Source organism: Octopus sinensis, linkage group LG13 (genome assembly GCF_006345805.1).
Source record: "Octopus sinensis linkage group LG13, ASM634580v1, whole genome shotgun sequence".
Taxonomy (NCBI): domain Eukaryota; kingdom Metazoa; phylum Mollusca; class Cephalopoda; order Octopoda; family Octopodidae; genus Octopus; species Octopus sinensis.
In genome coordinates this window covers 16973060-16988850 of record NC_043009.1, presented here as the reverse complement: position 1 = coordinate 16988850, position 15791 = coordinate 16973060, and the positions used below count along the sequence as shown (strand labels likewise).

The following is a 15791-nucleotide window of genomic DNA, read 5'->3' as shown; positions in this document are numbered from 1 at the left end:
TAAAGAGAATGGAATGAGTTGTGAAAATACTGGTCTGCCTACGTTGTAAGATCATATTGTTGTTGTTGCGAATGTTTTTTTTTACTTGAATATCTCTTCTTACTTTAAGGTTTTGTGTCTGTTTAAGAAATTATCATTGGTTCTTTTTTATGATAAGTACCTCTTTTAACAGCAGGGCTCTGGTATGTTAACACACACATGCACATATGCACACACATAAACACACATACACACACACACAAGCGCACGCGTGCATGTGTGTGTGTGTATCTATATCAACTGCATCATCATTTAATGTCCACTTTTCCATACTTGCATGGGTCAGATGGAATTTGTTGTGGCAAATGTTTTACAACTGGAATGAGAATTTCATGACTGACCACTTCACAGTTTGTTGATCAATCCTCAAAAAAGACACCCAATCTCCTTCGCCTATCAAAGCATGGAGTGTTTAGTTACTACTTCTGATTTATGCTATGCTGTACACAAAATACATGTTTACTTTAAAGCACAAATATGCAAATATGCTCTCCTCTTTGTTTGGTAATACTTTTGTTACTCACTGCTTATATATATATATATATATATATATATAATATATATATATATGTACATATATATATATGTATATGTATATATATATGTATGTATATACACACACACATACTAGAATAGAAGGATAAAATCATATTAATGATTTTATCAGGTAGTCAGCATAAAATAAAAAAATTATAGGTAATTTATATTCATGCCACCCCAGACACACTAGAATGAATATCCCTTTCAATCTATCAAAAAGGATTTGTACTATAGTTTCTAATACATGCACCAGGGACACACGACTACATGAACTAAAGGATACACTCATCCCCAAGAACTACCCACCATCACTAATTGACATATGCTTTCAACGTGACCTACAACTCAACATCCACGAACACAGACATCCCAAATTAAAGAAAGATTTACAACCCAAAGCCCTACTATACATCTCCACACAAAACCCTCTTAACAATGAAGCCTTCGACACCATCCTCCAAAACATTCCCCTACTAAAAAGGGACCACAGAATGAATTTAATTCTCAAAACCCACATCATCATAAAGAGCAAAAGATTGCCCAAATCTATGAAAAGTTTCCCAACACAAGCCTGAATACACTCAACAACAACACAGAAGCTGTCAGTAAAAAAATGCAGAAGACCTAACTGTGGTATAGGCATCAATCTAATTGAGGGATCAGAGTTCTCTTTCAGACAGGGTCAACGTTTCACTGTGAAGAGCAACTTCACATGTGCTTCAGAGAACCTGATATACATAGTAACCTGCTCTAGGTGTCTAAAGCAATACATAGGCCAAACAAAAACCAGTCTACACCAAAGGTTGGCTCTGCACAGATCCCAGATCAAAATTCAAAAAAGCAGAAAAGTAGCATTCAGCGAACACATCAACATTTGCGCCAATAACAAACAACCAAGCTTAAGAATCTTTCCTCTCTATCAATTCAGGGACGATACAACCTGTAGTCAGCATATTAGTAAAGAATCATTCTTTATCACATAGTACCAACCCCCTTTTGAATACATCCACAACAAATGACACTGTCACCAGGGCCTTAGAATAACACCCATGCAAATATTAAAAAAGATATATTCAAAACAGTCACCTCAAGAATTTATTCAGAACGATTTCAATCACTACTATCATCCACAACGTGTCACTTTTAGGTCACTGGACCATTTAAGTGGATTCCATCAACATCCTGCTACTGTCATACCACACCCAAATTCTCTCCTCCTCCTCCTTCTCCGCTGCTGCCTCCTTTCTCTACTACTGCTGCTTAAACAATCAAAGACAAGAATTTATATCAAACTAGCTGCTGCTAACTACCTACAACCCACAAGAGTAAAAAAAGAGAAACAGAGACAGGCAGAAAAATGGAAAGTGTCCCTTCCATTTGAAAACTATGGAAATATATTTTTTAAAAAAACATTTCATTTAATTTTCCCACAATTTAATTGTTTTTCATACTTTACTCTAAGTTGAAAAAGTCGTAATGACTGAAACCAGTAATAAAATGTTCTTTAGGATAAAATTATTTTAGCATTTTCTGCCTTCTCTTATTTTCCTTATACATACATACATATAGAGCAATAAGAGAATGGAGGGGATCAATAGGTGGTTCATCTACTTTTAGACATTATATTATGTCAACTTATTTATTTACTAAAATGACAATTACAAGAATATACATACATGCATAACATATTATGCTTTACATATAAAAGTATATTAATATATAAAGATACCAGTAAATATTAAAATATAACAGACAGGAATATAAATTGGGAAAATAAATTGTTTCCCAATTTATATTCCTGTCTGTTACATTTTAATATTTACTGGTATCTTTATATATTAATATACTTTTATATGTAAAGCATAATATGTTATGCATGTATGTATATTCTTGTAATTGTCATTTTAGTAAATAAATAAGTTGACATAATATAATGTCTAAAAGTAGATGAACCACCTATTGACCCCCTCCATTTTCTTATTGCTCTATAAATTAAATGTAAAATATCTCTTTACCTTCACCCATTTAGTACACTCGGTAATGTAATTGCAATGCAATAAAAAACACTTGTGTATTAATAATTGGGTATTCTACCAGCAGTAGATTGGATAGATATTATCCCTTAGTTGGTTGGATTCACAGCCTCTAACTTTCTTGGAAAATATATATATATATATATATATAATATATATATATATATATATATATTGACAAAAAGAAAATGGAGGCAAAATAACAATAAGAAGTGTGTCTTTTGTGCTAAGAAGCCATTATTTAATTAGTTAAGAAAGGTGAGAGTAAGAGTGAGTTTACGATAATTTCTGTGTACCATGGTGAGGAAAATATATATTTATATTTTTGCCTTGTTACCAATGGCAGACATCATCAGAACAAAGAAGTCAGAGGTAGATAAAAGAGCAAAAAATAGAGGGATGCACATCATCATCATCATCATTTAGCATCAGCTTTCCATGCTAGCATGGGTTGGATGGTTCAACTGGGGTCTGGGAAGCCAGAAGGCTGCACCAGGCCCAGTCTGATCTGGCAATGTTTCGACGGCTGGATGCCCTTCCTAATGCCAACCACTTCATGAGTGTAGTGGGTGCTTTTTACATGCCACCGGCACAGCTGCCAGACGGGGCTGGCAAATGGCCACGGTCGGATGGTTCTTTTTACGTGCCACTGGCACGGGGTCCAGCTGAGGCTGGCAACGACCACGATCAGAAGAGAAGAGAAAATGACCAAAGGTTCGAAAGTCTTGCATTATAGTTAGGGTCACAGTTCAGTAAGTCCATTGTGAGGTGGAAGAAGAATAGAAGTTATATATATATATATATATATATAAGCCAAACACTCTATGTATGCTATTGATTGGTGAAAGAGAATAGGTACATCTTCAGAACAGTGATTAGCAAATGGGTGACTCCAAGCCCTCATTTTACTGCACATCAAAAGCATTGAAAGAATGTGTTTATATTATTATATAGTTCTCTGTTGTAAGTGAAGGCTTTCTAATATTTAAATTTATTTCAGTATATCTCATTCACACTGTGTTGTATAATATATATGTAAACATACATGCATACATATACATACATACATACACACACACACACACACACACACACACACACACACACACACACACACACACATGTATATATATTTGCCAATAGCTCTATCTCTCTCTTCCTTTACTCAACCATCTCATTTATACTTTGATCCCTATTCCTTGTGAGTATGCCCGGCATTTTGCCACCATCTCCATCCTGTGGTCTCCCACTCTCTCTCTCTCTCCTCCTGCACTTCCCTCAGGTTGGGCAACTGTGTATTTTCTTTGTGGTAGCACACCTGTTTCTGTCTTTATTCCTGATCTTCCTCTCTCTCTCTGACTGGGAAACCTTGTACTTCCTCTACAGCAAGACACCTGTATCTGTCTCGCTATAACCTTTTCATCATCACCTCCTCCAATGTCTCCTCCCCTCTCAAAAGATTTTGTCTTTCAAGTACTTGGTGACCCTGTCACTGCACGTGTCACTGAAAAGCACCCAGTCCACACTGTAAAGTGGTTGGTGTTTGGAAGGGCATGCAGCTGTAAAGACCTCGCCTGTGCTTGTGCCACATAAAAAACACTAAGTCCACTCTGCTGATTGGTTGGTGTTAGGAGGGGCATCCAGCTGTAACATCCTGCCAAAACAGTCACGAAATCTGGTGCAGGCTTCGGCCTGGCCAGCGCTTGTGGTACTGTCCCACCCATGCTAGCATGAAACATGGACATTAAATGATGATGATAATGTGTGTGTATGTATAGAGCTCAATTGATTAGGAATAGAATTAAACTAGATGAGATGCAGTTTGGTTTTGTTCCTGGGAGGAGCACCACAGATACCATCTTCCTAGTGAGACAGTTGCAAGAAAAGTATTTGGCCAAAAGTAAACCAGTGTACTTAGCTTTCATTGACATGGAGAAAGCTTTTGACAGAGTTCCTTGCTCTGTTATCTGGTGGTCTATAAGGAAGCTAGAATCTTGTTTGAGCCATACATGCCATGTACAGTAGTACTGTCAGTAAGGTGAGAGTTGGCTATGAATACATTGATGAATTTAGTATACAAGTAGGGGTTTACCTGGGCTCAGTTCTTAATCCACTCCTATTCATCATAGGAATGGAGACAGGATACCTGTGGGAACTACTATACACAGATGACCTTGCTCTTATTGCAGCATCTGAAGCAGAATAAGAGAAGAAATTCGAGGTATGGAAGCAAAATCTAGAATCAAAGTGTTCTAAGGTTAACCTAGCAAAGACCAAAGTTATTGTTAGCAAGAAAACAGATAAGACTATTTTTCCATCAGCTAAATGGTCCTACTCAATATGTAGGAAGGGAGTTGGAAGTAATTCCATTTGCTACACCCAGTGTAAACTATGGATACATAAGAGATGCGGTAGAATCAGAGGTAGATTAACAGATAAGGTTGCTTCAGATGTGCAGGAACAATAAGCACTAAGAGCACACAGGACTTAGGCTCTCTTAAATACTGAGGAGGCTCTCTTGATGTAGTTTCTGTTACTTAAGTTAACAAATTAGCAACGGTGGTGGATGCTCTGAAAGTATTGTTTCTAGAATAAGAATAGGGTGGAGGAAGTTCAGAGGGCTTCTACTTGTTGGCAACAAAAGAATTCTCTCTGTGCAAAAGGTAGATTGTATGATGCTTGTGTACCAATGGCTATACTCCATAGTAGTAAAACATGGGCTCTGAATGCAGAGGAAATGTGTAGACTAGAGAGGAATGAAGGCAGTATACTCCATTGGATGTGCATGAATAACAAAGCATGAATGTTGTGAGAGAAAAGTTGGGCATGAGAGGAATCAAATGCAGCATACAAGAGAGAAGACTACATTGGTTTGGATATGTGATGTGTATGAATGAAGACAGCTGTATAAAGAAGTGCTGGTCACTGAAAATGAATGGTACCTGTGGAAGAGGAAGATCCAGGAAGACATGGGATGAAGTGGTGAGGACCAGCCTCAGGATGTTGGGGCTCATGGAGGAAATGACAATGGACTGAGATGTCTGGCGACATGAGTTTCCGGAGAGAAGACTCACCCTCTGGCTAGGTAACCCAAGTATCTCCTTTGCACCTGTTTCTGTCCTCTTTCTTGTTAGCTCTCTCTCCTTCTCTCTGTCAGTCTCTCTCTCTTTCTCTCTCTCTCTCTCTCGCTTCTCATTGTTTTCTCTGCCTTTCTCTCTGTCTGGGTAACTATGTACCTCTTCTATAGCAAGTCACCTGTTTCTGCCTCTGTCTCTCTGTCATATTCTAACCTTTCATCATTTGACATGCAATCAACTCCTCCAATGCCCCTCCCCTTGTCTTGCAAATTACTTGGTGACCCTCATGGTGCTGGTGACATGTAAAAAGTATCCAATCCACTCTGCGGGTCGGTTGGTGTTAGGAAAGGCATCCATCTGTAAAAACCATGCCAAAACAGATGCAGAAGTCAGGTGTAGTCTTCTGCCCAGCCAGCTCCTGTCAAACTGTCCAACCCATGCCAGCATGGAAAGCAGACATTATACAATGATGATGATGATGATATAAGACACTTTTCTTAACATGAAGCCAATGATATATATATATATATCATATATACAGGATGCAGTTGGGTAAATTGTCGCCATTTTATATTTTTAATTTCATGCATGCACATTGTTTGTTTTTCATTTTATCAACTACACAGTATAGTAGGGTCAGTTGAGCATTGTCTGTGAGAAAAACAGTGCCATGACACAATTCACTCTACCAGAAATTTGGAAATGACATGTTGTACTGCTTGGCATTCATGCCGAAAGCTCCTATACAAACATTTCGAAGTGTTGGGTGTCAATCTGAGTCCCCAAAACATGTACCAAGAGTGATAAAAATCAAACATTCAGTCAACATCATGGCATTTGGAGTGATCACTAGTGATGGCGATGTTATGTTTCCATTCATCTTCCCACACTGTCTCAGACTCAATGCAGAGGCCTACATCAAGTGCCAGGAGGAGGTAGTGCTGCCCTGGGTCAAGAAGTTGGTTGTTGGAAGACTCTATGTTTGGCAACAGGACTCTGCACCATGCCACACAAGCAGGAGAACCCAATCATGGTTGTCAGACAATTTCTGTGACCACATCACCCCAAACATTTGGCCACCTAACTCCCCAGGCTGCAACCCCCTTGATTATTATGTGTGGGGCACAGTTGAGCAAGAGACAAACAAAATTTGTAACACCAAAGATGAACTGAAGGCAAAGATTATGGCAGCATTCACCAACTTAAATAAGGAGACCATCCAGAAGAGAAGCAGGAGGTTCTGAAGTTGTGTGGAAGCCATGATTGATACCAATGGCAATTTTATTGAACAAATTTCAAGATATTTTTATGTAATATTGGTAAATATATCTGTTAAAATACGATGTCAGTGTTCTTTTCATTTTTGCGTAATTTAGATGACAATTTTTTCACCACACCTAGTATAGATATACCCTTATCATTTATGCAGTCATCAAAATTGTTATAATGTCTTGTTGTTGAGATGGGTTCTCTTTCTTTCATGATGAGAAGATTACATTATTTTAAACCATTTATTCCTTTGGAATAAAACCAATGTTGTGTTCGAAACATATGTCGAAAGTAAAAGAATTTGAATAACACCTGCGTTCAACTCCATTTATTTACTTATACTATACAAATTACTGCACCTTAACCCAGTGTTTCTACTTTTGAATAGGTCGCTACATCCTTGTTACTTGCGTGAATTTTGCTACCCTGGTAACTGCTTATTGAATTTTCTGTGTTAACTGGAAACAAAGGATAATTCATTCATACATTTATATATATACATATATATATATATATATATATATATATATATATATATATATATATATATATAAATTGCACCTTTTTCCTCTAAACACATTTGCTTATTCCATTATTACATTCAATACATATCCATAGTTATTGTTGTATGTTAATCAAAATACATATTAAAATTGAGAATTAAAGAAACAAAAGAGAAAAATGGAAAATAAATACCAAAACATTTTTCCTATTTTTATATATATATATATATGTATATATTTATATATATATATATATGTATATATGTATATGTATATGTGTGTGTACACATGTATGTTTACTAAATTTTCTCCTAAAGGAAAGGAAACAACGAGTGGTGGAACTTCGGGAAATTGATGAAATGGCGATTGAACAGGAAAGATATTTCAAAGATGTGCTTTGGCAAAGGCATAAGGAAGAAAGGGTGAGTAGTTTTCTTTATTGTTTTGTAAAATTATATTTTGCTTTATTATCTCACTGCCACATCAGTTGATGCTGCTGGAGAACTAACCTTCATCACAAATCCAATTGTCTGTTCTGAACTGATAATGACTCACAAAACATAATAGAATGAATATACTAAGCTAGCTATAACTCATCTAAAATTTATTGACATGTAGTACACTGTATATATGTGTGTGTGTGTGTGTGTGTGTGTGTGTATCATTATCATTGTGATTGTTTTAGTATTCTCCTTTCCACTCTTCCATGCTTGCATGGGTCAGGCAGAAGACTGGAAACGAACAACATTGTCTGTCTGATGGTCAGTGACGTATGCTCATTCAGCTGTCCGATGATGTCAAGACATGCACATACACACAAGTGCACAGATGATATATATATGTATATATATGTATATATATATGTAGTGAGAATTTACAAAAAAAAACAAAACACGAAGATGGGTGTGTGTATATGTGGGCTGGAGTATTTCTATTTTGGAAGTATTTGGGGTACTTAATTGTGCTCATGACTTAGTGTTTGCTTCTTCCATGGGTATGAGTAAGTATCTCATTTATTTCTTTTGCCACATGTATCACTGATGAAGAGAGGGCTCTTAGTAGCTAACTCTGAAATCGGTCCGATATGGTAATAATGGACTTTTTTAGAAAATTCTGTCGACCTTTTTTCGAGTAGCATGCGTATTGTGAAAAAATTATATGGTTAATGGACAATATGTCCAATTTTTCGGCATATTTGGCATTAGAAATTTTTTCCTTTGCCCTCATTTATGAATTGTTTATAAATTTAACCGTTAAAGGTATTTTTTAATATGCTGGCCATTGATAAGATTTTTTTCGAGAAAATATTTTTTTCGAAAAGAATTTTATCCTCACATTTGATATATATAAGGCGAGCCGGCAGACACATTAGCGTGCCAGGCGAAATGCTTAGCGGTATTTCGTCTGCTGTTACGTTCTGAGTTCAAATTCTACAAAAGCTACAAACCAAGTTTGTACAATCAGCCCAGTAATGTATATTTCTGCAGTGATTATCAACATTTTTGTCTAATAACAGCACAACTACTTCTAAATCCCTTACTGAATCTGTTTAGATATTTCAATCACATGCACAACCATCATAATTTTCAGACAGTTTTCATTGCAGTTATACCTACAGCAGCTTATAAATTTTATATGTGTGTAAAGTCATTTTTAACTTGAGTGTATTCAGATGTGAAAAGACCTGCTCTAGCGGTAGTCCCAGCTGAAAATCCTTTTCTGAGCTGTGAATGATGTTATTGGAATGTGGGACATTTGCATTCCTGCATCTTCTCACTTCATCAGCTATGAACACATATCTTTACACTTCTTATGTCCAAATGCTCAAATATTTTTTATTCACTGCTGCTTTGTCCAACATTATTTAATTCTAGCTTGACCAAGCTTTACACAGATCGGCAAATTTACTGTATACTATTTTGATAAGAATAATTTCATTCTTATTGGGCTGTTTGTAGCTGATGAAGCAACAGCACTCAGCAACACCTTCATATTGATGTCATTTCTCCCATCACAGGAATTTTGCCAGCTGAGTGGGCTGGGGCTATGAAATGATGTGTTTTGCTCAAAAACACAATGCACTGCTCACTCCAGGAATTGAAACTTCAATCTTACAATCATGAATGTAACACCCTAACCACTTAGCCACCTCCTTAAACACACACAAACACACATTTATAATTTTTTTTTTTTATCATCATCATCATTTTATGTCCATTTTCCCCTGCTTGTGTGTGTTGGACCAGTCTTGTCCAGCTCAGTACCTTTGTTATCTCTTTCATAAAATCAGGCTTCAGCACTTCTTCCAATATTTTCCTTGGTGTTCCTTTTTGACAGGTTCCTGCCTCTTGAAATGCTTGACATTTCTTTCCCAAACATATGTTTCTCCAATCTTTAAGGTATCAGCTTCAACAGCTGTCCCTTTATTAACTCTATTTGGGGGTAGTTTCTCCCTCTCTTATACATTCTCCTTGTTCAGCAACTTCTTGCTGAATGAGGAGAATGTTTAAGAGAGGGAGGAACTACCCCCAAATTTGTGTGATAACTAAATGGGTTATTCTCTGATTTTTGGTTTGAAATTTTGCTTTTATCATTTCAACTTGATATATTTCCAATTTATCAAATTTCCTTTTGATACTTCTCTAATAATAAGTTTTCTTTTTTTAGATATGTAATCCTTACTAATTGTGTATACTAAATTTTGTTTGTTTATAGTGGGAGCGTTTTATGAGATGTGATGGAACTCCTGATCCCACGATACAAAAAGAAATCAATACATATATGAGCCTGGCTCTTGAAGATGATGAAAACAATGATATTGAAACAGTGTTAGAAAACAGTCTCCTGAATTTGGCAGTAAGTGCTCATTTCATTAGCCTGCATGCATAAGCGAAATCAGGGTATTGTAATCACTCCTCTTTGTTTGCTTGTCTGTGTGTTTGCAAAATTACTGGAAAATGGTTGAACGGATTTTTACCAAATTTGGCAGAAATACTCATTGGGTAAGTGGCTCAAAATGATGAACATTTGGTTTGATTATCCTTTAAAAAAAAAATTTTAATTAAAAAGAAATCTCATTTACAAATTTCCCAATAAGCAAATGGTCATAGTATTTTGTTCTCTTTCTTTTCCATATGTGTATAAATCATGTTGTACCTATGCGCATAGACACATGTGGGTACATACACACACACACACATACATACATACATACATACATACATACATACATACATACATACATACATACATATGTACGTAGATATGCGACTGAATGTGTGTGTGTGTGTGTGTGTGTGTGTGTGCATTCGCACGGGTGTGTATACACTGATGGATTTGAGGCTTTCATTTAGATATGAGTTGGTTTCTTAATTTCACCTGAATATAAATACCTGTAATGGTAAAACTTTAAAAAAAAAGATTAATTCAGTTTAATTAAAAAGCTTGGCTAAGTAACACATTGTAAGCCACACTATAATTTGTGAAAAAATTTCTCTGCATGGAGGCTATGCATCACCCTTTCAATGCCTTTTTTTTCACTACCTTTATAATTATGTTTATTATTTGTCATTCTGTTCAACCTCAGGTTTGCTCTTACTGAGTAGATTTATGGTCAAAGGTGTTCCAGCATTGTACGTCTAGGACTACATTACTCAGTATGTTTCTCCTTTTTTTAAGTAAGATTTGAGGGAATCTGGTTACTATTTCTAGCAGCCCAAGTGACTAAGTAGTGCAGTGATTTTCAACCCGGGTCCAGGTGACCCTTAAGGGTCCATATATGATTTTGTAGTTAAAATTCATGTATAATAAATTGGTTATATTCCTTATAATACACAAAATATTTTTTTTTATACAGTTCTTAATAATATTTAATGTTAAAAATATGAGATATTTTTAAGCATTGAATGGCTATGGTGGTCCACCTGAATAAAATAGGAAGGAAAAGGTTCTACAGGAAAGAAATGGTTGAGAAGCACTGATGTAGAGGCTTCCTTGTTAATTTATACTCTGTCAGGATTACAACAATCATGTGTTGTTGTGTAGAGATCTGGGACAGTTTTGTTCACTTTAGTTTGTATGTTAGTTTGTAGACAAATGCTAGATGTGAATGTTGGTGTGTAGAGCTGTTAAATAGATGTGTTTTGTGTATAGAGATGTATGTGCATGTTAGTATGTAGTGATCAATGACTGTTTTATTGATACAGATATACTGCAGGTGTGTTTTGGGGGTAATGAGACACAATTGATGCATGTTTTAATCTACAAAGACACAGAAGAAGAATACAGATTTCAAATTTTTGGCACAAGGCCAGCAAGTTTCGAGAAGTGGAATAGTTGATTTCATGGAGTCCAGTACTCAACTTGTACTTATTTTATTGGCCCTGAAAGGATGAAAGACAAAGTCAACCTCAGCTGTGTTTGAGCTCAGACCGTGAAGGCAGACGGAATTCTGCTAAGCATTTTTCCTTGCGTACTAACAATCCTGCCAGAATCATAATATTGTAGAGAAATATTTCACGCATGCATTGTTGAAGCAAGACATCATCAAACAGGGTATATATGTCAGATGCTCATTTCAAGTGGGCTTTTTTTCCTTAGGTCAATGGTTGACTGTTAATGAGGTCTTTTTGTAAGCCCATGGCTAGCTGTTAATGGGGTTGGTTTGTGAATCCATGACTAACTGTTAATGAAACTAGTTTGTGAGTCTATGCTCTGCTATTGATGACACACCAAAAAAATGGAAATGACTTTGTGGTTTGTTCTTTGAAACTTGAAATTTAGGAAGTTTTGGTTGGTTTTTATATTTGCACTTAGTTCTGTCTAAGAGTGTCATAGTATAGAGATGGGATGTCACCATATTCTTAACATCTTGCAGAATTAACTCACTGATTCACCTTCCTTCATGTAGCTAGCTTAGATGAAGATGGTTGAATTGTCAACAGAACAATTTAATTATTAAAAGAAAACGGAATATATTTTAAATGTCTTCACATTTAGTGTGTCATTGTCTATAACTAAGTATCTACCTATACATACACACACTCACACACATGTGTATATGTGTATGTGTGTGTGTGTGTGTGTACACACATACATGTATGTATATGCATGTATGTATGTATTGTGATATGCTTTACAATGAAACAGACTGACTGAAGAATAATCATCCTTTCTGTTTTCTGAAATTCTGCAAAGTCAAATCAGAAAGTATCTTCTGTAAACTTTTCCAAAATTCATCACAGTATAATTGTGCTTTTATTAAATCTTAAAATTTGTTAATTTAGCAAAGTGTCTTGATATTCTCTTAGATTTTCTCCTTAATTTCTTTGATCGTGTCAATACTATTTGATGCTGTTACTATTTCTATTTCTAAAACCATGTCAAGTATTGGTAGATTATTGACTCAAACACTTGATCATGTTTTAATTAGCACTTTACTGAATATGGCTTCAGCACATCAAGTATCAATAAATTATGTATTCAGGATGCTGCAATCTGTTTTATAATCAATATGTGCAGCTGTGAGTGTGTCAAAGATTGCTATGAGATGATAATATGATAATATTAAAAATTCTAAATGGCAGTGAGCTGGCAGAAACAGTGCAGTCACAGACTGTATTATTTGCATCATTTGGTTTTGATTGAATCAGCTCGGTATAATCAATTCTATTAAATCAACCCAGTATAATCAATTGAATTGATTGAATCAGACCAATATAATTGGTTCAATTGATTATACTAACTCACTTGCAGAAATTTGTGTTGTTCCTAGTAAAAAGAGAAATCAATATTTAAAATTGTACTAATGATCTATAAATGTCTTTAGATTTTTGTTTCTGTTGCTATTTCTAACTTTCTTCATAGCAAAACTCATCAACACCGCAGTGAACATCATAAGATTTCCTAACAACAGATGCAGCGATGAGACATTTCTCTTATTACAATCATTACTTTATTAGAATGTTCTTCAGTTTCATGTTTGGCTTTCAAACTCATTTGATGTAGTCAAATACTACACCAAACATTTGTAATCTCCTGGAATCAATCACAGCAAGATATTAACAATCATAATTCCTTGTTCTAAATTGGGCTAACATCCAGTCAGACTATTTTTGAATTTAAACTGTTGTTGCACTGTATATTGCAGCATTCTTCAACAATAGTAGTGTTATGTGTTATAGTGCAGACTTTGTCCCCCACCCCTGCTTAACAATCAGTGTTGGTCTATTTATGTACTTGCAACTTAGCATTTTGGCAAAAGAGACCAATATAATAAGTACTAAGCTTAAAATAATAAGTCCTGGAGTTGATTTGTTTCATTAAAACTCTTCAAGATGGTGCTCCAGCATGGCCACAGTCTAATGACTAAAACAATTAAAAGATAAAAGATTTAAAATGGCATGTAGTATTTTATGGCATTTTGCCTTCTTGCATCACACACAGTCACATCAGTCATAGCAAATCTTTGATCCAAATGAAACTATAAGTTCTTGTTTCCTTGTGGTGACACTGTTCAGTTTTTCTAGACATGATTTTAAATAAGTGTAATGGTCTACAAATTTTACATTTCAAACATGTCTCAATATTTTCTATTTACAGTTGATAGAGGAACTAAACAATTTTGTTGATTTAACTGCACAGACAGAACCATGTACAGAACAGGAGAACATTATATACCAAAATGTTAGTATCACCTCTTATTGAGATTTATGAATTATCTTGTGATTATAATGTATTTCTATTTAGATTTTTCTTCTGGTGTGATAAATGGGAAAAGGGTTAAAATGGATTATCTATAGACTTCAATCCAAAAAACCTCTACTAAGGCACTAATCTCTCTTAAAATTATCCATACTAAATTATCTGCCATGCAATACCTTTCCACATTCTTTATACTGCCTAAGCCAGCTGTATAAATGAAATGCATTGGCAAAAACACCTTGAAGAAATCATCCTTCATCATAGCTTAGAAGAATTCATCCATCATTATATTTAGAAAATGACTTTTAAGAGAAAAAAGTTGTTTCTGTCCATCACACAGCCTGCACATTTCTGTGATTCACTAATTACAACTGAAATTTCTGGTCTTTTGTCAAAAGAATCTAATATTTCAAAATGTCACTCTTCTGTCAGTCTTTACCAAGTTTTCTCTCCTCACCAAACAAAAGTTTTGCTTCAGAAGCTTCACAAGCCAACAGCTGGTTGCTCAACCGGATAGAAATTGCCACCAAATCTCTCTCAAATAAATATCCCATTAATTAATTTAAAATGACATTCTCATTAATGAAATCATTTATAGCCAGTGTATGAAAGAAAAAATGGAATGCTTGGATTAAATGCAGCCACTGTTCACTTCACTAAGTGTGCTCTCAAATATTGGTTTCAAATCTTGGTATCAGGCCAGCAATTTCAGGAGAGAGCATAAGTTGATTACATCAACCCCAGAGTCCCACTGGTACTTCTTTTATCAGCCCTAAAAGAACAAAAGGCAAAGTTGGCCTTGGTATAATTAGAACTCAGAACATTAAGACGGATGAAATGCCACTAAGCATTTTGCCTGGTGTCCTTAGAATTCTGCCAGCTCACTGTCTTGTGCTCTCAAATATTAAAAAAAAATTGTGCACAAAGAATACTAAATTTCTGTGTAGAAATATGAGTGAATAATAGATTCTTGAGTGTATGTAAGCCTGAAACATTAAAAATGATTTTGTCTGTATTACATGGAGTCATAAAATCACTCTTTCTTTTCTTTTTTTTTTTCTCAATTTTGAGAACATAAATTGGTAAATGTTACTGAATATATTCTGGTCAATAATATTTAACACTTTCAATGCAATTTTCTTTTATGTAACAGCTTCAAACATATTTCTTTTGCAACAAATCTCTTTTGTGTAACAACTTAATTTCCTTTGTAAGTTTGTGGTTTTTTCCAGTTTCTCTAACTCAAAGTACCCCCCCCCCAAATACATGTGCCTCGGTACCCTTCTCAGAAATATCAAAACACTTGCATCTTTTTTACCATATCTTCTCCTGCACTGAGAACATCTATTTTACCTTTCTCATTTCATTGTCCTCATGGCTATTACATTTATCCCATACTGTGACTGCCAGGGCAGAAGCTGAATGTTTTGCTATTATCAGCTGTTTCCATCAAATCATTTCACCTCCAACCCACACACACCGACGCCCCAAACACTCTTGGTCATTTTCTCACTTTAAAACTTAACCAGAGATCCTCTGGTCACTGTCTCTCTGTAACACCCCAACCTCCTCCTGAACCCTATGGCATTTCAGGTCAGAGGTCCACAAGTTTTGATTTATTTTATTTT

General features: G+C 35.4%; 1 protein-coding gene across 3 annotated transcripts in view; it reads left to right on the top strand.

Annotated features, from left to right (window-relative positions):
• Window positions 1-15791, top strand: part of LOC115218609 (axonemal 84 kDa protein-like) — an 85583-nt gene that overhangs the window by 12679 nt on the left and 57113 nt on the right. For all 3 annotated transcript variants that reach the window (XM_036508169.1, XM_036508168.1, XM_029788510.2), the window contains exons 4-6: window positions 7779-7883; window positions 10177-10317; window positions 14062-14145. In XM_036508169.1, the coding sequence (XP_036364062.1) occupies window positions 7779-7883; window positions 10177-10317; window positions 14062-14145 (330 nt within the window). The remainder of the gene's footprint in view (window positions 1-7778; window positions 7884-10176; window positions 10318-14061; window positions 14146-15791) is intronic.